The sequence below is a fragment of the Drosophila mauritiana genome, chromosome 2L (genome assembly GCF_004382145.1).
Source record: "Drosophila mauritiana strain mau12 chromosome 2L, ASM438214v1, whole genome shotgun sequence".
NCBI classification, from domain to species: Eukaryota; Metazoa; Arthropoda; class Insecta; order Diptera; family Drosophilidae; genus Drosophila; species Drosophila mauritiana.
The window spans coordinates 10,782,536-10,810,012 of NC_046667.1; the positions used below are offsets into that span (position 1 = coordinate 10,782,536).

The 27,477-nt window shown below is 43.1% G+C and overlaps 2 protein-coding genes across 5 annotated transcripts in view; one reads left to right on the top strand and one right to left on the bottom strand.

The window, feature by feature from the left end:
* LOC117150917 (pneumococcal serine-rich repeat protein) overlaps positions 1-27,477 on the bottom strand; it is a 54,566-nt gene that overhangs the window by 13,690 nt on the left and 13,399 nt on the right. For all 4 annotated transcript variants that reach the window (XM_033318072.1, XM_033318071.1, XM_033318069.1 and 1 more), the window contains exons 3-6: positions 8,867-9,608; positions 4,015-4,461; positions 3,314-3,797; positions 2,366-3,061 (exon numbers count right to left, since the gene is read on the bottom strand). In XM_033318072.1, the coding sequence (XP_033173963.1) occupies positions 2,366-3,061; positions 3,314-3,797; positions 4,015-4,461; positions 8,867-9,608 (2,369 nt within the window). The remainder of the gene's footprint in view (positions 1-2,365; positions 3,062-3,313; positions 3,798-4,014; positions 4,462-8,866; positions 9,609-27,477) is intronic.
* Positions 8,204-8,703, top strand: LOC117150920. The gene has a single exon (XM_033318075.1). It carries the CDS (start codon positions 8,204-8,206, stop codon positions 8,585-8,587), a length of 384 nt encoding a protein of 127 aa, XP_033173966.1. The 3' UTR covers positions 8,588-8,703.

A 27,477-nucleotide genomic window follows, 5' to 3' on the forward strand; every position in this document is an offset into this window, starting at 1 on the left:
GAGAAGTTGGATGGAGATGTCGGTAATGACTTGATTGTGAACTTTGATTGTGGGGTCAAAGTTGTACACTCATTTAACGAAGTTGTATGGGAAATCAGTAGATCTCAATTATATCAGCTATCTTGAAAATTGTTAAGGTATTCAACTGTAACAGCTAAAATATTAGTTTGCTAAATACAATAGTTTAGATTTTTGTGAATTGAACCGGGCAACGATTTGAGTCCCACGACTTCCAAATCTGGTCCTCTGATCTGACCATCTACTACATCTATTGATCGAATTTCTAACCTCCTCTTGGGTTTCCACGCATTCCAGGCATCCAACCCACCTGCTACCTGCTCAGTGCACTTAATCAGCGAATAATTCATGACAAACTGTGGAAGGAGGGGTTTGAAAATGGGGGGGCGGGGCACCCTCCCGTAGCTCGTGTCTCTGATCACGCATAGAAATTATTATTGTGCTTTAATATAGCCATAAATCTGAACATTTAAAATGCAGAAAATATCGCATCCTGCTGCGTTTGGCAAACCAGAACTGGAAAATGCAGAGGATCGCTAAACTGGGCATGGGTTGGGTTCGGTTCGGCTCCAACTTATGACTTCATCTGCATTTTTATGGCGAATACCCTGGCGATAATAAACCCTGGCAGGGATCGCAAAAGCCACCCATGCGTGCTCCTAGAAAAAACAGGGGGGACAGTGGGGGTTCCCACTTGAAGGAGGAGTTCCACCGAGGCAATATCAATAACACTTGCAACTCTGTCCGTCGTAGGTACGACTGCAACATGATGCGACAACGTTGTTGTCGTCGGACAATGTCACTGAACCAGTTCTCAATGTCTTCATATAGATTTCCACGGCCTGCGAGAGTCAACCTCTGCACTAAATATTTACAACCTCCACAATATCTCAACGACCGACAACGACGACAAAAAAGACTGAAAAGTCTGAAAGAAAATATAAAAAAAAGGCAACAGAAACGAGGCTGGTCTTTTCTATCGCCTGGCCTGGCGGAACAAGTTCATGCAACTGCAGCAGCCCAGCTCCAGCTTCAGCACCACAAAAGGTGTTCAGGCGACCAAGACCGAGCCCAAGACCAAGACCAATACCAGCCAAACATCCAAACATCCAACTACCAACGACCAGCGACCAGTGTCGTTGTGGCCATAAATTCAATTGAATATTACGCCAATTGCCTTTTTGTCTATCGCCAACGTCGCGCGTCGGGGAGGAGTCAACATGACGGCCTCCAAACTGGTTCCATCATCATCATCAGTTTGGACCGATATGTTGTATTTTAAGCAGATTTAGTTCATCTTTGAATGAACGCTAAGCCGCTTTCGGCGAGCTAATTAGACGACTTTGAAGGCCCCATCTCCGCCAGCTAATATGCATCAAAATGTGTCAACACCTGGTGCCGCGTTGTCCTGCCGACCATCTCGACCGGCTTAATTGTTGGCTCTCCTCGATCCAAGCGAACTCCAACCGCACCGTACCGAACTGAACTGAACCTAGGCCATGTTTTCACTCCATTAACGCGTTGTGCAGTCGCCGCAGAGTGCAGGCAGATCCTGAACTGGGTCTGGTAATGATGCCTGACGTTGACCGATCGTCGACCGCAAAAGCCAGTCGAAGCCATCGCCAAAAGCCGGGGGAAAAGCCAGATCCAGAGCAACAGCAACAGTAATAGCGATAGCAAGAGCCGGCCCAGGCTGACCGAGCGATCAAAAGTCGTTCAACTTGCCGGAACTGGTCGTAAAGATCACCTGGCCAAGAGCTGCCTATGTGGAGCATTTTGCTCTCGAACTTGGCCAACGCAGCTCGTACCTGGGGATCTGGAGTTGAAGTCAAGTAAAGGCTGAATCTCGCATGGCACAATATTAATGGCCGCCAGAGAGTTCATGCCGGTCATGGTGAGTTCAAATCCCAAAACGTAGTTAAGCTTGACAGTTAGATTATCGACAGGAAGTTCACAACCACAGAGATTCATTGGGCTTTGAGTCCTGCTGATGCTGTGCAGGATTGAAACTAATTATTGGATTCCATATAATCTGCAAGGACTAGCGAATTGGAGGATGTCATATGGATATGAAGCAACTGGTTTCAAAGAAAGATTGAAAAGGAGTTTTAAGAGTTAACAGTTTTTTTTTTCCTTAACAATTTCCTTGATTAATGCCTTACTTGTAACGGGTATTGTTTAGTAGTTAACTTTCTAAGATCCGATTTATGTACCCCTGCCAGCTGGGCCATAAAACTCAATTAGTTGATGCAGAAAGCCTCCTTTCTCCATCGAACCTCCTTGCTTAATCAACTACAAATGGGCTAAAAGGGAGAATGTTATGTTTGATTCGGTTTTGTTGGCCTACCTGAACGTATTCGGCGCATATATCAATTCCGCCCACAAAGCCGCACACATCGTCCACAGACCAGGAGTTAACCTCCTCGCTCTGCGCCTGACATCGTCTTCGGGCCTTGGCAACTCCTGTACCGGCTGCTGCTCCCGATCCCGCTGCAGAACTCTCACCCGTTCCCGATCCCGTGCCTAGTGTCGCGTTGGCGTTGCCAGAATTGATATCGTCGTGCTGCTCCAACGGTGGCGGGGATGGTGTGGACGTGGATGAGCCTGTGGTGGCTGTTGTTGCTGTGGTGGCCGTGGAGCTGGCACGACGCTCTGCCTTGAAGCGCTTGGCGGCCGGCGGCTGGGAGCTCAAATCCAATGGCGCCGCCGACGCAATCGAGGAGCCACCGCCGCCGTCACCGATGGGCGCCACCGTCGTGGAATCATTGGTGGAACGTGGACTAGACTGCCGCGAAGCGTGATGCGATTGCTGCTGCTGCTGCTGCCGTTGATGTTGCTGCTGCTGTTGTTGCTGTTGCAGCTGGGCCGAGTAGATCAGAGCGGGTGTTACAAATTGGGCTGCCTGATGCAGTGCGGCATTCAGGGTGGAACTGGAACGTGGCGTGCCCGCCGCACTCGCACTCGGCGACGAGGCATTCGAACCGGAGCGCTGCTGTTTGCTGCGCAGAATCTCCTGGATTTCGGCATCTTTCACAGCACGCGCCTGAGGAGATCGGGTTGAATGAAATGGTACAGAAAAAGAGAAGGGATTAAGTAAAACGGAAAATAATTACTTGGATTAACGAAGCTTAGTGGATGTAGTAGTAGTAGTGGTAGTAAGTATTTCTTACTTTGCCGTTAATAAAGTGCTACTACCTACAGGTGGCAAACAAAATATCCCATTAAAGAGGAACCCCCATTATTTGGTAACAGTTTTTGTTGGCCACCAATGGAACTACTTGTTAATGCTACTCACCAGTGTCAACAGTGCCTGGGTGCTGCTCATGTCTATCAGCGGCGGGAAAATACCAGACGAGAAGGGCAGAAAGTTGGTCATAAACGGCGAAACACTCGCTGCTGCCACCACGGCGGCCATTTGGCTCTTGGCCTGCTCCGTGGGCGATGGAGCGGTGGGTGGTGGAGCCAGTTGCGACATGGACGCACCACCGCCACCACCACCACCGGCTACTGCACCACCCACACCTGCGCCACCGACCACACTCACTTTGGCCTCCTTGGGCAGACTGACGGCAGCACTGTTCGTCGCCGATGCGGCCGATGGAGAGAGCTTCTTGGCAGTGGACGCAGTGTTGCCGGCGGAGCTGCTCGTCGACTTCAGGGCGTTGCTTGGGGCAGAGTTTGATCCTCCTGCTCCTCCGCCGCCACCGCCGGCTCCTCCAGTGGCTGTTGTCGCAGAAGTGCTGCCGTCGTAGTAGGAATTGCGTCGAGTTGCGTTATTGCTGCACGGAACGAAAGTTTACAACTTAGTTAATAGTTAATAATAAAAATTCATCATTTTAATATTTTTACGCGTTTTAGTTCGCCTCAGTTTGTAAGTATCATATCATATTGATCTTAAGTTGAAATAGAGTTATACACAACATTCCCACATTTTTTCTCTGTGGAATTATTGCCTCGGAAAATATAAAGTTATTTCAGAGCGAACTCGAAACTTACTCATTGGGATTGGCATTGTTGTACTTGGCCGCCAGGCATCGCATAATGTCCGAATAGTTGCGGGTGGAGAAATCCGTGGCATTCGAGGCGGCACCACCGTCCGATTTGGCGGTGTTGCTGCTGCCGCTGATGCTGCTGCTGCTGTTGCTGTTGCTGCTGCGCAGTTGCTGCTGACTGGCGGCAGCCTGCTGAATGCTATTTAGCAAATTCGTTGACAAATTGTGCAGCGGCATGTGTGTGGCTGCACTTGCTGATGCCGATGCCGATCCCGATGATGATGATGATAATGATGATGTAGTGGTTGCTGTTGCCATCGATGGGCCACTGGGCGGACTAAGGCGTTGTTGCTGCTGCTGGGACTGTTGTTGTTGCTGCTGGTGGCTGGGTGAGACACCACCACCAGCACCACCACGAAACGATGACGACGAGGGCGTGGCGCTGCGAGATCTGTCAGAAAAAAAAGTGAAGAAATATGCCAAAAATTCATATGGATTAGTTATGTTAAAGAGAACATTTAGCAGGTTTTGCATAAGTGGGAGAGTGTGACATCAGCATGATATATTTACTATAACCTAACCCCATGATTTCTTGTAAATTTGCATGTATATTTAATTATCCCGAGTTCCCATTCAACGCCAGAAAAGGTGTCGCATACAATTGGATTATTTGTCATTCCGCACAGCATCCGAGGCAAGTTCTCTTGGCTTATTTGACATGCTAATGAGTGGCTTCCGTGAGATCTTCTCTCCTATGAAGAAAAAAAAGCAACCAAGACATTCAGGCAGCTGGCGACCACGATTTACGTCTTGTGGAAGTTTGATATTTAGTTTAATTCTTTGGAGAAGTGGCAAGACTCTGGTCATAATGCGATTACAAATGCGATTTGACATGGGAACTGTTTTGCAAGGAGTTCCCTGGCGAAAGGAGTCCAATAACTGGTATCCAAATGAGAAGCCTGGGAGAGTTCACACTTGGATTTAGTTCCAACTGGTATACAGTTGTTGAAAAGAGTGGCTTATAGATTCAATTTATAAACTATTTTAATTGTAAGTACAATGAATGGAAGTGGTAAGTAAGGAATTTATTTATAATTCCATTGTGATTATCTTTTGCAGAATTAAAGAAGAAACATCAGAATCAAACTATTTATTCCACTACAATGTATCTTCTTTACAACCTTACGCCTGTGTATCTCTCATAATTCTTTTCAGTTACTTTCAATATTGTTAGGACGAACAGGCAACATTTCCCAAACAATTTCATTTCATTTCACAGATGCTCTCGGTTAGAAACGAAACATTTCATGTTAACCAATGTTGAGCATTTGTGGACTACAATCTGGCTGGCATGGCCATAACTCATATGCAACTACCATGCCACCAGCAAGGCGCAGTCGAATGCTCCACCTTGCCCCTTGCAGCAATAGCAGCCACCCATTAGCCATTCCCAGAGCACAGCAACACGAGCCAAGCCAACTCAATGCTGGCCGAAAAGAAAATAATCAGCATAGATTTCTGGCCAGATCCGCAGTGGCGGCAGCGGTCACCTCCTAAACCGAACCATGCCGCAGCCAGTGGCAGCTGCAAGTGCCTGCTTCTATTTCAGCTCGTCGATAGCGCTGTGCTGCATGCCACCAGAGCTGGCAGTTGCGCTTTTTAACTATTAATGTCAATAAAATAATATATGAAATATTATAATATTGAAATAAGGATTTATAATATAATTGTTGTCTTATATTATAATTTCTATAATTTTTAACCTATATTTTGTTTTCTTTCCTTACTTATGAACAATACTAGTTTCTTCTGGCTTCCAGCTCCATTTTGGCTAGCTGTTTTTGGCCACCACTGGTTGCATGCCACATGGCTAGGTGGTTTGGGGCATGGCCCGGCTATGGCAGAGTAACTCGTGCTGCACGTCGTCGTCGTCGCTGGTCGTTGGTCATGTCGTGTCGCTCTTTCGGAGGCTGCGGCACCAAATTTATATATAGCAGCTTGCCGCCTAACTTGCCTCCTCGTACCGCTCCGCCCCTCCGCCCCTCCCCATCCATCCCCCTGCCCACTCAGCTGGCTCCCTGCGTTGTTGCTGCTGTTGTTGTTGCCATTGATTTATCGTGATCTGTTGGTTGTCGATTTTTTGCTGTTATTTTGTTCGTTTGCCGGTTCGGCGTTGTTGCCTCTTGCTGCTTACAACAACTTTTTTTTTTGTTGCTCTTTTTTGTCTCATTTTTTTCTGTTGTATCTTTTTTAGTAATTTTTTTTCGGTTTTGTTAAAAATGTTGATTATTGCAAATTGCTTTGGCGATTGGTAGCAGCTACTTAGTTGTGTTTTGTTGCTTGTTCTTGGCAATTGTTTGAACAGCAACCAGATCAACCCAAAAAAAAGTATTGGAAGCAAAAAAAGGAATTGCAAAAATGGTTTATGGTGGCGATTATGTTTTGGCTACTGCCACCGATCGCCCTCCCAGTTCCGACTTCACCCAATCTCTCGATGTGTGTCTAACGGTTTGGGTGCTCTGGTTGTCTAAGATCTTTAGATCGGTGGCATGCCTAATTGGTTTTTATTATACAAGCGGCAACATGTGCCCGCCTCGGTATGCAAATGGTGTCTATTGTTACGCCTACACAAGACCCCAAAAGTCCCTAATAAAAATAAATGTATGTGAATACGCTGCGGTTCGAAAAGAATTTCATCCAAAGTTACTAGACCGACCTGGTATTAATACCCTACAATCAAGTTCGCATTTAAAACAAACTTTTAAAACTTTTATATTAATCACATTCTAAAATGCAATACAATTTCTATTTCCAAAAGAATTATATATTGTTTTGAAACGCACTGTATGCATTTGTAAACGATTCATGATGTCGCATATGTCCAAAGAGTATTTGTTGACGTGAAGTTTCGCATACAAAAATATAAACAAAAGAACTTAAAAACCCATTGGACCAAGCCTAGGGAAAAAGCCTAGCCAAATCTTTTAAGACTTTCAATACTTTTAAGAACATGTATTAAATATGCAAATAATGTTATAAATAAAAAAAAAATACAAACTGAATGGAGCAGACAGACATCGTATTTCTGTCAATGGGCACCTAGCGAAATCAAGTTATGTCTATAACTATATTTATGTAGCATTCGTGATTTTGCCAGTGGATACATTTAATCAGTTGTCTTCGACAGGTGAGAAGAATTCGCATCGAATTTACATTAATTCTTCAAAATTCTATAGTCTCATGGTGTATTTATGATATAAACACAGTCTTCAAACCAGTTATTTGTCCGGCCCTAAAACATTCATTTGTCATATCGCATTAAGACTGGCTTAATAAGCCACTCTAATTTGAGTATAAACAATTATAAATTATGAAAATGATGCGGCTTATCCAATCTTCTTACAGACGACCACCCCGAGCGAATTGAGTGAACCCACGGCCAGATGCGAATCGACTATGGTAAATCCGAATCTGTCGTGGTCGCACCACTCAATTTCCACACCCCAGGTGCCGATAGACTAGCATGTCTCATTAATATTAATATGGTCAGCGGTTCGCCCAAATCATATAGCCCAACTAGTATCTTTGTATCTATGTATCTTTGTATCTTCCTGCTAAGGCCTAAGGCTTGTTAAGGTTTTCGTTTTGGTTTTTTTCTTCGTTTTTTGCGCTCGGAAGATAAATTGGCTTTATTTATATTAGTTAATATATAATCTTTAACACCATTAATTTAGTTGCGCGTATTAATTGCTTTTGATTTCGCTTGTCAAATCACATTTAGTCGTCGTCTGTGCCTTATTAATTTTTTTTTTTGTTTTCTTCTTATTTGTTTTTAAATTCAAGTTTTTCAAGTTGTTTTTCTTTCCTTTTCTTGGCGGGTTCTTTGTTATTGCCTCTTTTTGACAGCAAAAGCGTGCTCTTGTGTAGACACATTCGTGTTGGCCGCTTTTTTGTTTCGTGGTTTTGATTAATTTACCATTGGCGGCTGCGAACAGAAGCCGCATCGGTTTGGTTTCTCTTCGTGGTATTAATTTATTAAAATGTTAATTAATTTGTCAGGCGTCGACAGGCGTTGAATTCGCTTGATAAATAGTCCAAAATAGTGGCGAGCTCTCTTGACTTTTCCAAATCAACATGGCTAAGAAATTTACGTATTTTAATAGCAACTAACTTTCCATGTAAGTCTCCAGAATATGTCTGACAAGGATAAAAAAGATGAACCGGAACAGTTGGATGATGATTCCAGTGACGACGATGCCAACCAGACCGATGCTGGAGATCAGTACTCCAATCCTACCATCAGTGCATCACCCTCGATTCTGCGACACCCCAACGCTCCCCGGCCGGATATTTCGAATGTCCCCTCGGTGGTCATTGCGTTGCCAAGTAGCGAGACCGTTGTCGCGACCGAGGAAACACCGGAGGAGCGACTCCGGCGAAGGATGAGGTTTCTCGAGTTGCGGCGTGAGCACTACAACTACGTCAGTCACAGCGAGCAATGCAACATGGCGGACACGGAGGATGAAGATCACGCGGAGAATCACCCAAAGTGTGAAGAGAATTGCAAGCCGAAATAGAGAATGGTTTAATTTAATTAAAACTACCGAAACTACCTTGCAATTAAATTGGCATTAAGCACTTTTTCTAAATCTGTCACTATAATCACTATGAGTGGACAAACCAATTTGTTGTGCGATTGGTTGAGCGCTGCTCTAATGAATCATTTCGAACAGATCACATGGGTCACGGTTATATCACGAATCAGTGATGCAATGAATCAATGATTCAATAAGCCATGTCTGTCCGTAGTAGCCCCTACTTGTGACTCCCGAACTTCCACTTCCACTTCCACTCACCTGGCAAATGAGCTGACGGTTAGTTCGCCGTTGTGGCTACTGCTGTTGCTCCCTGGACTCAGCCGCTCCCTCTTGACGCTGTGGCCCAGACTTGGTTGACTCGATTGATGGTTGTTGATGATGCTGCTGCTGCTACTGCTACTGTTGTTGTTGTTGATGGTGTTGTTGTTGTTGTTATTGTGTATGGTGACCATCGGTGCATCCTTGTGACTGTCCATCTTCTCATGCTTGACCTTCTCCAAATAGAAAGCAGCATAGGCGGCTGCCACCGATGCCGTGTTTGCATTGGTGGTGCAAGTGCTGCCGGCGGAGGAGAACGACATGGATGAGGAGGATGCTGAGGAGGCGGGTGCACTTAGTTGGCTGGTAGTGGGCGTGGCAGCCTGACCGGCTGCACCAACACCACCCGCACCACCGGTCGCCGCTTCGCTCAGCTTCTTGGCACTGCTCTCGATGGCTCCATATCCGCTGAGCAGCGATCGTTCGCTAAGCATTCTGGCCGTTTCCGCAACGGTGGGATATCTACTACAGGGACTAACCGAGCGACTCCTCCTGCCCTTCTTGCCCAGCTGCCGCAGATCGCTGGCCAACCGCTCGAGATGCTTCCGCTTGGTGGCTGTGGAAGCGGTCGTGGCCGCTTCCTGGTCGTCGTGGGTCGCCGGTTGGGCTGCGCTGCGACCGCCCACAATGGCGGTGGTGGCCTTGGCTGGCTTCTGCTGCAGTATGTCGGTGGGTGCGTTACCTGAAGGGAAAAAGTGTAGGGTTAGTTACTTGCAAAGTTACTTGTTTGTTATTGGTATTTAAGAAATACAAAAAGTATTTTTTAATTTGTACTTGCTAAAACTGGAATATTTCACCAAAAGCTCTAAATTAACTTATTTATTTTGAAAGGGAATAACAAATTTGTAACCGTGCACGGAAACCAATAAGCACACACAATAATACACTCGCAATGACACGCACCCATGGACTGAGCCAAATACATTGTGGTGTAAAAAGCTCGACGAGGCTTGCGTCGCATGCAAATCGGCCAAAGGTTAAAATAACTTATAATATGTTAACAAAACCATTGACCTGCATCGTTGAACCCCTAAGCTAATTATCGGGGTGAGCCAGGGGGCGCGAAGTGCACCTCAGCGCTGCGTACAGTACAACACAGTGCGATTCGAACAGTTACAATGCCCGGAAAAGGCAATCATTAAACAAACAAACAGCAGCAAACCCAGACAGTCGCGGCAAATCCCCCAGTCAAATGGGGAAGCTAAGGTGTCAGCAACAATTCTATTTGGAGTAGATAATTTGGCTACATCAGGGGTGAAAAGGGAGTATTCATCAAAGTCATATATTCTATTCATGGACAAAATATTCGAATGTATCTATTATGTAATATGTAATTCTCTATTAGTTCTTCTAGTTCATAGTTCGACTAACAGATACCCGGTTACTCACGTTTAGCAACAATTCCAATAAATAGGGTACCATGCATAATAGCACACAACCACTAATAAAGATATCCAAAGAAAAAAATGTATATATTTAACTTTTATGCCCGCATGGGCATAAATGGGCAAATAAATTGTGTATTTACCTACGTATTTATTCTCAATTTTTGGATCCGCAACAGTTGATTATTTACATTGCTTCGTACATAAACAATTTAATTGTAAGTTAACTGGCAAAAATTAAAAAGCAAATACGTGTATCAATGCGTGCACAAGCATTGACCTTTACCTACTCGATGGATCAGGTGGTGAAGCTATCGGTTCTCTGCCCGTAGGTGTAAATTGATGGAAGCCACACCAGTCCCTTGTTCCAATCCCAGACCCAGACCCAGACCAACCAGACACCAAGCCATGCTCACACCTAGGCCCTGACTTGGAGCCAGATCCATTCGGTCGCATGTTTGGGAGTCAAAAGCACACAGCATAAATAATTAAATGAAATATTTACAAGCGAAATTAACAACAATTTGTAGTTTTAAACTCGTTACGGATCCCCGCTATCGGAACCCGAATCCAAACAGAACCAGAATCGTGGTTCTAAGTTGCATTGGTTTTGGTCAACACAACGAAAGCTCCCCTGCCGATTGCCTCCATATCAAATTTCACCCTTCATTTTGGAGTTCGTAATGTGCGTATATATCTGCTGTTTAATAATTTGCCTGTGCGTTATCATAAAATTAAGTTTATCATTGGTTAGCATAGAAATTAAGTATAAGGGTATATAATGCCAGAATAGAAAATACAATATACAATCGCCATAAAGTGGTTGGAAAGTGGAAGACGAACGTGTTTGAATAACTATGGTTTTTTTGCTTGGCGATTTTGAAAATATATAAACTTAATATTAAAAGAAGAAAGAAAGTAACTTTACAAAAAAAAAAATAAAACTGAAAAATAGCTTAATTTTTAAACAAATTATTTAATTTTATTCACCAATTCAAGTGCTCATTATGAATTTAAGTTTAAGGGTACAATTTTTGACTACTTTCGTACCACTGTGCGCTCGAACGCTTGCCTGTTCCGTTCGTTCGGTCAGCGTGCTCCCCATAGACCCCTGATTGGCATCGCTTGGCTCCAATGGTGCTAAGTGCCGAATGTCGAATGGTGAAGATCATCATGACTGCGATGATGGAGGAAGGCGTACCCGAATAGGGCAGTGCGAGAAAGAGGTCGGCACAAGGACGGGCGGGGTAGAAAAAACCTCGACCCAACATGTGCCATGCGCGACACTGTTGACTTTTTCCACTTGGACGTTATGTTTCTTCCCCACCGTGCCCATACCTGAGTGTATCTGTATCTGAGTATCTGAGCGATCCGCACGGTGACAGGCCGCATTTCGGTTCGCCGTTGGGTCGACAAGTGTCAATAGTACTAATAGACGGTGCCGACATCGAAACTTAGGACCGAGCACGTTCGCACCATAGAAAGTGGCGGAGCGCGGGTGCACAGCGATTGGATTTGGGCTTGGGCTTGGGTTGGAGTTTGAGTTCTGACAGCGGTAAAGTTCATTGCCATTGGGTGCGATACAAGTACTACGTATACGAAGTGCTGGCAAACACAGCTGCCGGCCGACCCGTCATGTGACCATTTTTCATGCGCCAAATAGAAGTGCGAGTGTACTGCGCCGCATGAAGTAACAACTACGACAATTTGCAATTGATTTCTGACCCGCACACAGCTGCCGATGAAGGGTCACATATTCGTCCGTCTAGACCTTGAGAAAAAGTCCCCAAAAATCGAAATAAAAAATAGAATCGAAAAAAAACCCTAACCTCTCTGACGCAAACAATCGCTGTCGATAGCTAGATTTCATGTCCGAGTGTCAGCGTGGAGGATCCAATCCACAATTGGGGAGTGCGGCTTATCAGCCGAATTTTATTGTTTCTTTTGACCTCATTTGAAAACCAAATAAGCGCCAGCTGACTGCTGGCCCCCCCCTTTGCCCTTTATGCAAACTCTGCTCCGTAGTTATCGGCATAGGGTTCAACCTTTGTTCCCGACTTTGTTCCGTAAGAAGAGTAAATAAACCGAATATATATATACGCGAGTATCAGTAAGTCAAGAAGGTAATACTAAAGCACGCTGATAAATAGGGTCTTTCTGGACGTGTGGTACGGGTTGTCGTATCAGGGCAGCAGCGGGAATTGGGAGCGATTCGGCCTATCTACGGCACAAGGCCCTGAACCGATTTCGTGTCGAGTTCGATTCGATTTAGCCTCTTCAATGACTGGCTCTTTATAACCCCTATGGCAATATTATTTGCCTCGTTCTATTCTATTCCCTATATCTGGCAATCGTAGATAGCTAGCTTTACTGGGTAAGGGAGCAGAAGTGTGTATTTTGTTAAATTCAGTTTTGTAACCCCTGAAATCGTTCATAATACAAAGTTCATTTAGAAACAAGCTTATCTCCAAAGACTTTCCCCATCTCGGTAATATTGTTTTCAGCTTTCTAGTTCTATAGTCTCAGCTTTCTTTTAGTTTGTCTTGGTAACTAGCTACTTATACTTATGGGACCTTTGGCTAGTAGTGATTAGTGTAACCTTAGTGCTCCTACTCAACCGTTTCTATTCGCTCTATTTTTGTCACATTTCTTATAGATAAACATTTATGGTGGCCTATCAGTATCTGTATCTGCATCGCTCTACTCTGCTTCAGTTTCAGCTCGAGTTCAGTCAGTTTCAGTTTCCTTTTTACGTGATTTCTTGTATCTCAAGTGTTGTGCTCTGGTCGCGGGGTCTTATCGCCTTGTTTGTCCAAGTGCCAGTTGAACTATATACATATGTATGTATGCTCGTAATGCTGGTGATCATGATCGTGATGATGATGATGATGATGATGTATGTATTCCTATATAGGGGGCTTAGTACTCGTATATGGCCTTCTCATGGTTCACGATGTTTTCGTCAGCGTGTGTTTTCCCCCTTGCTCTCTTTTTTGTCGTTCTCAATTCTTTGGGTCGTTTTTTGTGGTTTTCGAAAATCATGTCGCATTTATTAGATCATCAAAAGGTGTTAAAGATTGTGGGGCACGTTTCAATGATAATATTTGGCCTGGCCTTTTGTACGACATTCTGGAGCTCTATTTCAATTGTTTGCTTGCCGCACTGGGTGAAAGTAATTCAAAGTTCATTAGAGATCTTCCATCCAACTGTTTTCCGGGCTCTCCCCGAAATTTACCCAGTTTGTTGCCTATCATATACCTTTTTCTGATTTGTCATATCTGTTGGACGAATCCCTTATCTTTATGGGATAGCAATCTCGGTGGAATTGCAATTTGCGAAAACAATAGCGTGTGGAAATTAACCGGAATACAAATGAAACCAAAACGTTCAAATCTGTTCAGATACCAAAATTTTCATCGGTTTAATGGCCTTTTAAGTGGTGTCCGTGTGTGCAGGTTCATTGATATATTTCAAAAGTTCTTGAATGTCTTTTCCCAGCTTACCGCTATTAATTGATTAGCCAGTCAGCACCATATCGCCAAGTGACAGACCTAGGATTGGCTTAAGGAAAATCCAATAATAAAATACACAGATAGCGAACTGGAACGGACGCCAACTGAAACCATTGGACAACCGCAAAAAAAAAAAAGTAAAGCGCTCTAACGGTTCATAACACTGTGTTCCCCACAGGTCCACGCCAAATTGAAATTTCAAATCAAATCAGAGCGCGGCGCAAGACGGAAATGGCAAATGATTTTCTTCCAACATTCTGCGACTCCATAACGGACAGCCAAAGCGAAAAAAAAAAATAGTACAAAAAAAGTGGTCAAGAACCGAGGGAAAAATTTCATAAATTATTAACACCTCTGCCATTTGAACTGGACAAACTGGTACCCGTTTCATGGGTATGTGCGAGTGTGTGTGTGTATGAGTGTAAGACGCGCCTCTCTTTGCGCTTCTCATTGAGGTGAGCTGGTGAGTCTTCGGACTGCATAATTGCTTTAATGGAATTTGATTTTACCCAACCTCTCAACACGCTCGACTACTGACGAGTGTCAGACCCATCGTACCGAACGGAAGGCCTTGGCTCTGAAGAAGAGATAAATGCGTGAATCACGGACTATATATCCCCTTATATGGTGGAGTTCCCGGAATTTCATGGCCTCATTTTGAAATAATCGATCGACTTAAAAGGATTGAACTGATTAATCTTCAAACGCTCATAACTAGCCAATTGCAATATTAATTCTTGAAATAACAAAGAATTTCTTGGAAATTACACTAATAGAGTTAACCTTTTAAATGTAAAGAAGTGCAATTCAATCGATCCTTTAAAGTTAATTAGCTTAAAATTAGCTTATACACCCATATTTCCATCGTGTCACGAAGGCACCACTAGACTCCACCTTGTCGTTTTTTGGTCCATTGCAGATGATGTACAACCACTATTAGCATTAAAGTTTATTATCGACAACGACGCTGGTTCTGAATTCTTGCAAAACAGGTGCACCTTAGCATACACACACATGCCGCACACATCTGTGCACTCGATTGCACAGTGAGGCCATCGGAGGAGGCCTTTCAACTTTTAGCTAGAGATTTCTCCACCTCTGCCATATCGCACTGGCCAAACGAAACCAAACCAAGCCAAACCATACCCGCACCATCCGATCCAAACCGATCGGAACCCAACGTCCCCTACCACATGGTTGCATGAAATGCAGGCGGCGGCGCAATGCATTTGGCCGCTAAAAGCGCCTTATTTGGTTAAATTGGTGCAGATTGCTGCCAGGCCAGCTCTAAATAATAATTAGCACAGGTTTCTTCATCTACTTCTCCTGCGTCGTCGTCGCTATCTCACTTTGCCCGCTTCTTGTTCGCCTCGCCTTGCTGCGCTTTTGGTTTTGGTTTTTCGTTTGGTTTTGGTCATTCACCACCAGGCGCACCGCAAAAATCAAAAACTAAGACAACGACAAGAAAAAAAAAAAAACTAAACTAACCGAGAAAAATACATCTTGTTGCATGCCACATACGGGGTGAAATTTCCTTAGAAATTTCGTGCTTGCCTGCTCTGGTTTTAATTTGATTTTTACTTGATTTCCCCGCCACTCTCCATCACCATCACCATTGCCATCGCCATCGCCATCACCATTGCCAGCTTCAACCTTCCCGAGCGCCTTCGTCTGCATCTGGTGGTGGCCCAGGTTCAGGTTCATAAATTTACTAGATGTTCGCCCGATTTCTTGGCTCCGCGTTGCATGTTTAATGTTGCTGCTCCGTTGCATATTCGCGTGTGCTGCATGCCTCCGTGGGTTGCACTCGCAGCCCCAACAATGTGGATGGTTCTGCTCCTTCTGCGCCACCCCATTCAAGTCATCAGTTCCCTTTTTTGCTAATAATTATTTTACTGGTCTGCGGATTTATGACGTTAAAGGATCACTAGCTATGGCTTAACGATATTTTGGTGCCTTAAATCAATTACTATCTCAAAAAGGATTATACTCTTTGTCCTCTTTCTTCTTTAAGATTTGTGCTTAAGTAATTTTGTTTTAGTGACAGTAAGTAGATTTGAATTGTATTTAAAACCAGTCCTTGTTCGATTCTCATACGAAAACATCACTAACGTTTTAAAAATAAAATCATCAAAGTTTTAGACTTGGTGTAATTAAATATATACCTGAGGAAATGGGGAGAAATAAAAAACAACGTATAAAACAATTTGCCAATTGATGCCGATATGATAGTTAGAGCGAGACCCCAAAGAGGAGCAGGCGGGGTGAACGGGAGGCGAACCAGATGTGCGCATGCCTCAAAGGCACCTGCCAAGTCGCGCCGCATGGAATGGAGTACAGTGGAGTGTAGAGTGGAGTGAATGGAGTGGCAGATCGGCTTGATTCCCGTCCAAGTCTGGGGCTAAGGCGAGGAAATCAAGTGCAGATTAATTAAATTCGATAATTAAATGAACGGGCCGCGCCGGGGCTAGCAGATCGTGTCTGCCGGCAGCATCGTAGTGATGTGTCTGTGTCCATGGCTGCCGCTGTTGGTTTTAGATGAAAGCTGCAAAAAGAAGGCCCCAAACAGCAGCAGTGGTATAATAATAATAAAAAAAAAGAAACATTTGCACATTGGCTGCACATTTGGGATTGAGGTTGAGTCTCTGGCGACGGGTGATGATGGCGTTGGACCAGCCACGACCAGCGACTTCTTCTCCTCCACTTTCTTGGCTCTCCGTCTCCGTCTCCGGCTAATGCACTTCTGTGATTTTAGGCGCAGCGAATTAATGCGCATCGCTCTATAAATTTGTCAGCAATTAAACGATCCAGTCGCCCGACTGGGCCACTAAAACTGTTTGCCCAACTTAGGCCAATCTATCAGGGTAGGAGTTGTGCTCTAATATGCCTATCGAGGGGTCGAGGTTATGTAAAGTAACCTTTAACGGAATGTTTCTTTTACTTCAAAAATACACTAAATTAAAGCTAATTTTTGTAAATTCCTTAACGTAGAGTATCCCAAGAACAACTCCTGTTCAAGAGACACAAACTGCTGAAGCTTATTTGTGTGATATTTTATGGATTTCTAGTCGATAAAAGCCACAAACTTCCGAACTTCATCTAGTGGATAGACTTCAATGGCCGCAGAATCCTCGAATGTGCAACGAATTTCTGTGGACTTGATTGATATTGGGCGATAAAGAAACCGCTAAGGAGCCGCTCTCAGAGTCTCTTTAGACTCCTGCTCTCTGTCAGCATCCGTCTATATGTTTCTCTATCTCCATATAACATGTGTAGCAGTTGTAATGTATAGCTGGCAAAATCGGTGCATGTTGCACATAAATTTCATACGAGTTCAAGCCCAGTTCGCCACAAATTTATGGCCTAAGCGAATGAGGAGACGACTGCGACTGCGACTGGGGCTTGGACTTGATCTTGGTTTTGGCTTTGGACTATGGATCGGATGTGTTTTTGGTGGGGAAATGAGTGCTCTTTGGGGCGTGTTTCCTTGTGCTCTGCTGTCCTGTTAACAAGTTCTGAGTGTTGCAGCAGCATCCGCATCTTGTTTAATGTGTTTGTGGTGGCCATACGTAAAGCCGTTGAAAGCTAGTTAAGGCCAAAGATTGATGGCGCAAGGTTAGAGCGCATATAAAATGGCCATCGACTGGAAGTCATCAAAATAGTTGAAAATGTGTACTCTTTAAACTTGACACTAATTTGATTCTATTCCATGGAAATCCATTTCATATCAATTTCGTTTTATTAGGACTCTGCTAAGTGTCGCATTGATAACGCTGCGTATACGTAATGTGACTTATTGCGGAGGTTTTTTGTAAAATGCGTTGGTTTAGTTACTTTGATGTACGGATGTATTTTGAGTTAGTTTAAAAAAGTGTTGATTAAACTTGCCTTTTATTTAGTTTTATTTTCTAACGGCTTACTTGGCGTATGCGTAATTTTTCGCCCATGATCACCCTTTAGAAGCAATTTATTTATGAAATATTTGCTGTTTATTAAACCACCTGGCGCACAACATCTACAATCGTTTGTCTGAACGACTTCAGCACTTATCATTTCACTTCACTCCCCCGCCGGCTGACTTGGCGTATACTTAATATGCAATTATAAATCTTAAACACGATCGCCCAGAAGGCAGTGAACAGTAATTTCCTGCTCACCAAGTATATGGGTTATTCTGTGCGCATATTGTACGTCGCTGTGAAGGTTTACATATAAAAAAAAAACATACACATTTGCTGCCGTTTTGCCAGTAGAATGGTGTGTACCAACGAGTTCAAGCAGTTCAAAACCTTTGCACGCGAACTTATCGCACAAGGCGACTTCGTCTGGTTAGAGTGAAACCAAAACCAAACCGAAAACATTGCTGTTCATGCAATTAGGATCGGGTGGGGTACGAAATAAAATGTTGAATATGTGTGATCATAAAAAAAAACTTGTAAATTAAGGATTTCTGGCTAAAAGCAAATCATTTTTTTTTTTTTTTTACTTATGAATCATTCTTTAAACGATTTTTTGACTTTATTAATCTTGAACATTTTTGACTCCTTTACGAACGTGTGTTCTTCTTAGTTTTGCAATTCTTTCTGGGTTTTTTCAATTCATGTGGTATGTTCCCATTTTGCTCCCGAGTTGAGATTGGTGTATATACATATTTAAAATAAAACGCAACGATCGCAGAGCAAAAAGTCAAAGCGGCAAAGCGGCGGTCGACGCGTACAAAATGCGAAAGCAACAGCAACATATAGTACACAGATCAGCCGCAACAACAACAACAACAGCAACAACAGCAGCAGCGGCAGGAACAACAAAATCAGCCGTGGAGAGTGTATACACAAACGTCAAAAAAGTCAACTGCGCCGCTGCCATTTGATAAGAGGCCACAAGTGTAAATATAGACGACAACAACAACAGCAAAACCAAAGCGGCGATGTCCACGACCGCTGACTCTCCTTCTCACTCTCGCTCTCTCTTTCTCGCTCTCTACCCTCTCAAGAGGCGGAGAGGTGGGTACTCTTTTTTAGATCTCTTGCATCTCCCTCACTCGCGCTACTCGAATTGATTGATATTGCCATTTTGCCTTTGTCGCCATTTCATTTTTGCTTTCAGCAGTTCACCAGAGTTCATACATACATAAGCACACGCACACACATATGTACTTATAGTACAGATATATGTATGTGTAGGTGCATGTATAATGCGTGCGTAGGTGGCAGAGGAGTGGGGGGCATATATATACTCAATCCCAACTACGTGCTGCAATGCCACACGAGGTGGCGATTAGGGGGGAAAGGCGTGCCGAAATCAACTGCATTTAGCATTTAGGGTTAACCACAAAATAGGTCAACAACACACACACACTTGTCGATGGGGACGACTGAACCCTGTGAGTCAGATAAGAGTTGGCCGTAGATCGACAGCTCGGGACGGACGATGAGTCAGGGGTATGTCAGCACGCCAATAATCAGCTGGTGATTAAGAATTAATATCAACATATTTGTATTTCAAAATAAACATATACATATATAAGAGATTCGGTGTGAAGCCAGGGTTACACGAGTAGCTGCGTGTGCTACAATGTGCAGATGTAGAAACCGCTTAGTTTTTTTAGAAACATTTGAAAATCAGCTAACATATAGAGGTAACACTGTACAATTAAGTTGGTTCTATGCATCAAAATTTCAAATTATATTTTCTATTTCTCAAGGTTATGCACTCAAAAGAAGTGCCGCATTATCTTCAATTTCTTGTCCTTATATAACCCCGGCAACGGATCAATTGAATTGCCATTTCTGCAAGTGACAAAAGATCGAAACGCCGTAATTTATGCAACATAAATGGCCATAATTATACCCAGCGACGTAAACAATCAGCGATTTATATGGTGTCTTTACTTTTCTTTTTTGTCGATTATTTTATCGTACTTCTCTCCCCAACGCCTTCGACCATAAAGACCTAAAGAATAAATAACGCGTGCACCATACAATTTAACAGCACAATATTTGCATAATAGCAGCGCGTGACAACAACAACAAAGGCGCAATGGGGTATACCCCACAGTGGGGAAATAAGTGTGTAAGTTCGTTCAGACAAAAGATCGAACAAATGGGAGTAATGGAAGCGATCATCAGAAACAGAGAAACAGAGTGCCGGATGCAGTTAAGAACTAAGTAGTTTGATTAGTTTAATATCAGGGATTATTAATATCTAGTATCAACATAATCAATCAAGTGATCCAAGCTATTTCAACTAAAGTACAAAATTCCTTTTAGCTAATGATCCTTCAGCTGGAATTGAGGAAGCGCGGCCAGGAGAAGGACTCCTCCATAAATTGCCAGACCAAACAACGGCGCTTCAATGACGGATTGACAAATCACACACACAGACAGACAAAAACCCAAGGCACCCAAGACTTGAACAGACTTTATGTAAGTATATATATTTTTGTGACAAATTTATGACTGACTTTGTGGTTCCCCCCCTAGCCACTCGATTTTGCTGCTGCCTCCCTGATCATGATGATGATAATGATGATGATGATCGTGGCACGTGAAGACATGCCAAAATGTTTATGGCTTTGGCCAAGGTAATAATTTGCCAACAACAATTTGGCGCGCACAGACTGCAGATGGCAGGAGGCTGTCGCCCGATGATCATAACGATGATGATGATGGGCATGATGATGGCCCATCATAATGACGATAATTTGCATTTTAAATGCGCGACAAACTGCCAGAAGACAACGGCCACCACCACCACCACTCCCGCTCATCCTCATCCGCATCTTTTGGCTGCCCATTTGAATATAGTCGCAGTCAACTCACATATCTAGGCATAAAGTACTCCCATCGGTGCAGGTCTCCTCCTCGTAGAAGGAGTCACCATATTTGGCAACACACACAGGCCCAAAACGAATACCCCAAAGAAGTCACAAAGAGATCGTTTGCCAACTGGCAAACTGGCGAGCCATACAAATTTGTCACACGAAATTGGTGTTTGTGACAAATAGAGAAAGGCGCGGAGAATCCGGCAGGGTTGGACTAAGATGAATGCGCTTTTGAGGCGACAAGTGATTGAACTATTATGCTGCAGGCCCAAAATCACCAAAGGCACTGGCGGCTGAACGGTGGGGATAATAAACGTTTAGGCCTTCTCTCCTCATATGCATATTGTACAGTTACGTAGGTTTTGCATAATTCCCCCCATGGGTTCAAGTCGGTTTTTAGAATTTGGACTGGGTAGCCAGGAGTTACTCCGCCTCCTTCGATGAAAGTTGCTCGTGTGTGTGAACTATTAGTGAATGTCCTCAAAAGGAGTGATGGCTGAGGATCTTTTAAGGGAAGTTTGGGTATTCCAAAATGGAGGAATGCCTTGCGGATCTCAGTTGAGCGGAAATAACAATGTAAGTATGAATACGTTCAATGTTACAATGGTATTAAGCAAAATGATCTAATTTATATAATAACGCTTTCCCTTATCAATTTTCAAAGAAATGGTATTAATAATAGTGATAAAAAAAAACACCGAATGAGGCCATATAAATATTTATTAGCCAAGAGAGCTGACCTTTGACAAAGGCTATAAATCACGTAACATGGTAAATGTACATACCATACACAGCAAACTTTAACTAGCCAGATAGCTGGCCCGAAGATCACTTACGAGAAGCCAGATAAGTGGAATGTGAACTTAGACGGCACAGCCTACAATGATGCACGAGATACACAAGATATCATTATTATCTGCTAGATAAATCACTATGCTCGCAATATCCGGCCAAAGCAGATAACGATCCCCGTGAAATGGCAAAGTTGTACCCATTCACACACAGACACACACACGCGCGAACATTTTTAATAGTTTCTGCAGCTCTTGGGGCAAGCCACAAAAATCCACAGAGACCAACTAATTGAGACATCATCAGCAGATGCTGCAAGTGGCCAAGGGGGAGGAGCCACAGGACTGGGAGGAGGCTAAGTAAACATAAAAAAGAATACTTCTACTTCAACTTCAACTAAAGGAGGCAGAAGGCAAAAGTGTAAATGGCACAGAAAGCGCCAGAGGAAGTCGAAAAGCTCAGCCAACTGCACTGCAAAAAAAACTTGATTAAACAATAACGATATTCTTATATGTGTTAACAGTTTTTTAAACCTTTAAACATTTACTATAAATGTATTTCCCTTCTTCTTATTATATTGATCCCAACAAATTCCTTTAAATTTGCAATACCTCTTATTTTTCTTAGTGTAAGAACCGAGAACATAAAAATCAACAGGAACGGCAACTATTTAATGGCAATTTTACAGCCTGCCATGTTCTATCCTCGAGTCAGACTGTGCATCCCAACTGGTGCCCTCCGTTTGCAGTCCGATGATGAGGATTAGATGCCAAGGCAGGGGCCAACCGAAATGCCAAGGTGATCGCGGATCTGGAGTCTGTTAATTTTTTGTCATTTGCGGTGGCAAGGACAAGACAGGAAACCATCTGGTCCGAGGCCGTAGAATCGTTTAACGATGGCACTCTGTGGCAACTCTGGCAGCAACTAATTTGAGGTTACAGACGTTTGGGGTCGTAAAAAACGAAGGGACCGAGTGAAAACTTCATTAGAGGCCACATAAAAACATTTTGAAGAGGGGCTAAAATAAAAAAAACGCTGGCAGATAAATAATGTGTCAGAAATTCAATTTGGGTAAGAGATTTTTGGCCAAGCTGACTGGCGACTGACTGATTGACAACTCTGACTCCGAGCGTTGACCTCTGCGCACTGGCCTGTGCTCACAATTCGGTTGCTTCGAGTACGTGATCGCATAATGAATAACTTTCAAATTGAATAATCAAACAGACTCGCACACACCCATCGAGATCCGTCTGTGTGTTGGGTGTCATAAAGCCAAGTCGAGGCCGGCACAAAAAACATGGCCCAGAGTGTTTGCCCGAGTCTGGCTCGCTTGTCTTGGGGTCACGCGCATCGTGAAGGAGGCAAACAAAAACAGAACGAATAGCAAACGAAACGGAAAAATTCTTTAAAAGCCGTAAAAAGTTTGACAAGATCTTAACTGCGGTTTCACCAGGAAGAGAGAGAGTGCGATGTTTTCAAAATTAAAAGATTCTGAAATATTAGATAGGATCCAGTGTTGGGTACTAACATTTAATTGAATTCTTATTATAATTCTTATGCCATGCTCATTAAATAAAGTAAGTAACAATAAGGAGTATTATTGCCATCAACATCGTAATAGTATCGTATCCCATTTCGTACTAATAGGGTAATTAGTAAACCCTATAGGGTATACCCACCTGCTCCTAACTTCCCGATTCGAGCTCAGGGTTTTTGAGGTCGTTTGCGTGTGCCACAGTTCCTCTTCAACCCCCCGTGCATATCCCCCTTTACAAATTGCTTAAAAATGTTAATAAGCAAAGGCATTTTGGGATACACACAGCACTGGCCGATCCCCGATCCAACCCGATCCTATACTATATGGTGTGTCGCCCTCTCCCTTTCGCACTTACGCACGGAGCGATCGTTCTTTTGTTTCTGCTAACTCATCAATGATTTTGCTCACGTTGCGACATTTTGTCAATATCTGCGCCAATGATCGTCGCCGTTTGGTCTGACCTACCCCTAACCCCCCTGGACCCCCTCCATATGTCCCCCGATCCCCACCAGGCACTATAATTCCAACTTTTGCTGCTTCTTCTTGCCACTTTTGAGCAGGGCGCGAGCGTCGTTCAATGATTTTTTAATTGAATTCTAAAAGCGTTGTCGATCCTTTGTTGTTTTTGTATCTTGGTAGCTACGCTTTGGTATCTTTATATGTGTATAGTCTATATGGGTTTAAGTGAAGAGAGAATCAACCTTGTGGTATGTGAGTTTTATAAAGGAAAACAAAAATGAAAATAAATAAAATTAAACAAAATCTGCTTTTTTAATGGACAAGGCGCAAACTTTGCATGGTGGTAATGTTGTTGTTGTTGTTTCGCTGATTTTATTGAGCAGCAGTTGGTGTTTTTTTTTTTATTATTTTTTTAATTTTTTCGCGCGCTCTTGGACTTGACAATTACATGGACTTTTTTCCATGGCATTTCAATGACGTTCGTTAAATTTGTTACAGTCATGGTTAACACAGACACAGACACAAGCACTCACAGACACAAACACACACTCATGCCGATAAAGAGAGACAGATACACTTGAAATTTATGGGCGCCTAACGTTTTTTTTTTTTTTTTTTGTTAACGTTTGTTTTTTCGTACCTCGTTTTTGTTTTGTTTTTGCCCATACGGCAGCAGCTCAGTTCAAGTTCAATTGTTAATGTAAAAAGCTGCACACACACTTAACAGCAACAACAAACAGGCAACCCCAAATGCCATTAACTTGTACGTTTTTTATTTGTTATTATTTAATTATTATTTGCCATTTCGCTTGACCAGATTGTGTAGGCAGGTATTTCACGAACTATGAAACAAAGAAATGAAAAAGAAACCATCGCAAAGCGGAGACCCCAAAAGCAGTAGAGACCTTTTGATATCGCTTAATTAATATCAATTACTATGCAATTAGAGATCGCTAAGCTAAGCAGTCGGCATTCAGCAAAAGGTCACTGGAAATTGATGAACTTTTGGCTTTCTACCCTAAAAGGTGCGGTGGGATCAAATACTTAAGATTGGTCGAAGCTGAAACATTGATGGGGCGGAGATGCTGAAATTATGCAAACAAAATGAACTTATCATAGATATTTCATAGTTCTTAAGCAGAATTGCTTAATCATTTTGGACCCCCTACGTTTAGAATATAAACGTAGCCCCAACAAAAGGGAAAAAAATCGGTAATTATCGTGTAAACATTTTTCTTTGTATTTAAATGTTTTCTCTTATTTGCTTTTATTTATGTAATTAATTTTGTAAATGTAATAACTACACATATCTAACTTATTAGTTGCCAACAGTTACTTTTGGTTAGCAAGCTTCAAATATAATACTGCATAAAATATATAATACTACTATTTCTTTATCATTTTGCCTCTGAGAATCTGTTAAAACAGAGTAGGCTATCAAAAAAACAACAATAATCTTGTATCAAAAAAGTTTGAGAACAAATATGATTTGATATTCATTGCAAAATATAAATCTCACAAACTATCTTCATGGATTGCAATTCAAGAGTTCTAAATAATCTTATTGATTTGATCGATTTTCCACTCCGACTTATCGATAATTATCGTCAGTTTGTATGGAGCTTCTGCCATCTCCAAAATCACAAATTCACCGATTGCTGGTAGAAATGTCGATTGGCTCTGTGCGCGGGTGTGTCACCCAAGCCAATTGAACACTTCTGGATGACAACCACTAAGCTGTAAGTTCGACTTTGACTGAACTCGGCGCTCCAAACCTGAGTGGCAGCCAATAATCAGTATCGCTGTTTGTAAGTAAGTGTGTACCTTCTGTCCTTACTTCACTTTGGGTCGCAGCCAGTCGGAATTTTTCGATTTTTTTATTTGCTTTGGGCTGTGACCGCGACGCGTATAATTTACACGTTTTGCTCATTTGCGATTCTAGACTCGCAAGCTGCGACCGAAACAGAAACAAAACAAATGAATTTAAATCCACACATGCCCCCCAGTACCGGGTACAGTGAAGTCTTGTACATAAAGAAGTTACATTGCGGAAGCTTTTCTCACCTTCTCAACTATTGCCTTATGTTTATCTGATAATTGGTGGTAAATGCCACCAATGTATCTTAGATAAATTTATTTTATTCAAATAAGTATAGAATGGTATAGATCATTCAGTGGCCACTGTTCTTCGTACTAACTGGTTACTGGGACCTTAACCGTATTGAGGAAAGAGGGATAGCTACTGCGTCGGCGCGACGGCTGCTTTATCTGCTCCTCTTATTCTTCTTCTTCAGTCTGAGTGAAATTCCGACAAGTGGCATAATTGCGCCCTGCGGCGGCTACCGTGCTAAGAGGGCATGGGCATGGGGGACTCGGGAGAGGCGTACCCAGGCCAAGTGGCCATCGATATGCGGGAAAAAATCGCAAATCATAACCACGGCAACAACAAACAATAAATAAGTGCAGCAGCAACTCGCAACGAGCAACGTGCAACGTGCAATGTGCAGTGTGCTTCAGCTTGCATGCCACGTAAGGCAATTCCAATGCCAAAGAGCAACAAGTGTGCGTGTCCCAAGTCGTTTTGACTGTTCTCCGAGTGCAAAGTTGAGCACACATAAAAAATACCGGAGGAGGTTGATGGGGAGGTGGGGGAGATGGCGGATCACAGAGGGCAGAGGGTGAATCTGCTGCGCAGTCGCCTTTAAAAGTCATCGGCGACTTACTGCACGCCATCCATCCGCATACAAAGCGTATATAGGACCTAAAAGCATTATTTAATTCACATAACTGATGCTCTACCAAAAAGGATATGCTTGTCATAAAGTTTTTACAGCATTTATATTAAATTGTTGATTTGCATTCCCACCTTCACGAACTCATCATCTTAGCTTATCCGAAGATATTTGAATTAAACCCTAAGTAATTATTATTATATTCATTCACCAGCGAAGTGTATTTACGAATCGCATTAATGCAAATATTAGCTGCTTATTAACCCGACTTCATGTTGGGTTCCCTCTGATTTCTGCCTGACTGCGACTCATTCTCGTTCGCCATTCTCGGCTCCAGACAGACAGCAAGTCAACATTCCATGGCCACTCGCAGGGCATAAGTTCGCGTCAAAGGTTTCGGAGTCAAGTCAAGCAAAAGCAAAAAGAGGTCCCAGCCAAAGCAAAGCAAAGCCAAAGCAAAGCAAAAGCATCAAGTTGAGCGGAGTGCCAACGAGTGAAAAGCGCAAAAGGCAAACAAGAACACGACGGTTGCGGATCGGATCGGAATGGAACGGAACGGCAGCGGAGATGGAGATGCATTATAACCTTTGCCAGCAGCACGGCCAGTTCATATTGATATCATGGGGGTACAGTGAAGCCTCGCAAGGTAAGAAAAAGTACTTACTCTTTAAATTGCGTTCATATCTGCAACTTCTTAGTACTTTCTTTACACTTTCTGCATGTATAGAAACATTTTTTTTTTTTAGCAAGATGAAAATCTCTTTATCGAGCTACAACATTATCTTGCACCAGCATTGGTATTAGCCTGGCCGCCATGGAGATGCGAACGGGTCGCTTCTGTATTGGGATGGATGGTTGCCCTTTCCACGGCGACTTGCCGACGTTGGGACTGCGGTGCTGACTCGTTTTGCATTTTAATTTTGCCCGGCGAGCGATCTTTTTCATCATTATCATCATCGGCGACGTCGTCTTCGCCGCCGCTGTTCGGCATCAGTTGCTTGTTTATTTTTATTTCTGATTATTTTAATTTTAAAGCTGCTGCAGCTCGATACGTTTCTTTATTTTTTATCGCCACTTGTCGGCCATTTGGGCGTTCATTTGTGCCCGCATACGTCCCTTAACGTTTGCCATATTTGGTGGAGCTGGAGGAGCTGGAGGAGCCGGGAGTGCCAGCGGAGCCGGTCAAAGTCAAGTCAAATCGAGAGACGCATTGAAATTGCGGTTGCCTTTTTTATTCTGGGAGGGGAATTTAATTTTATTTAATGAAAATTTGCATGCTGAATGCTTAATTTGCCGCTCACAAATATTCGA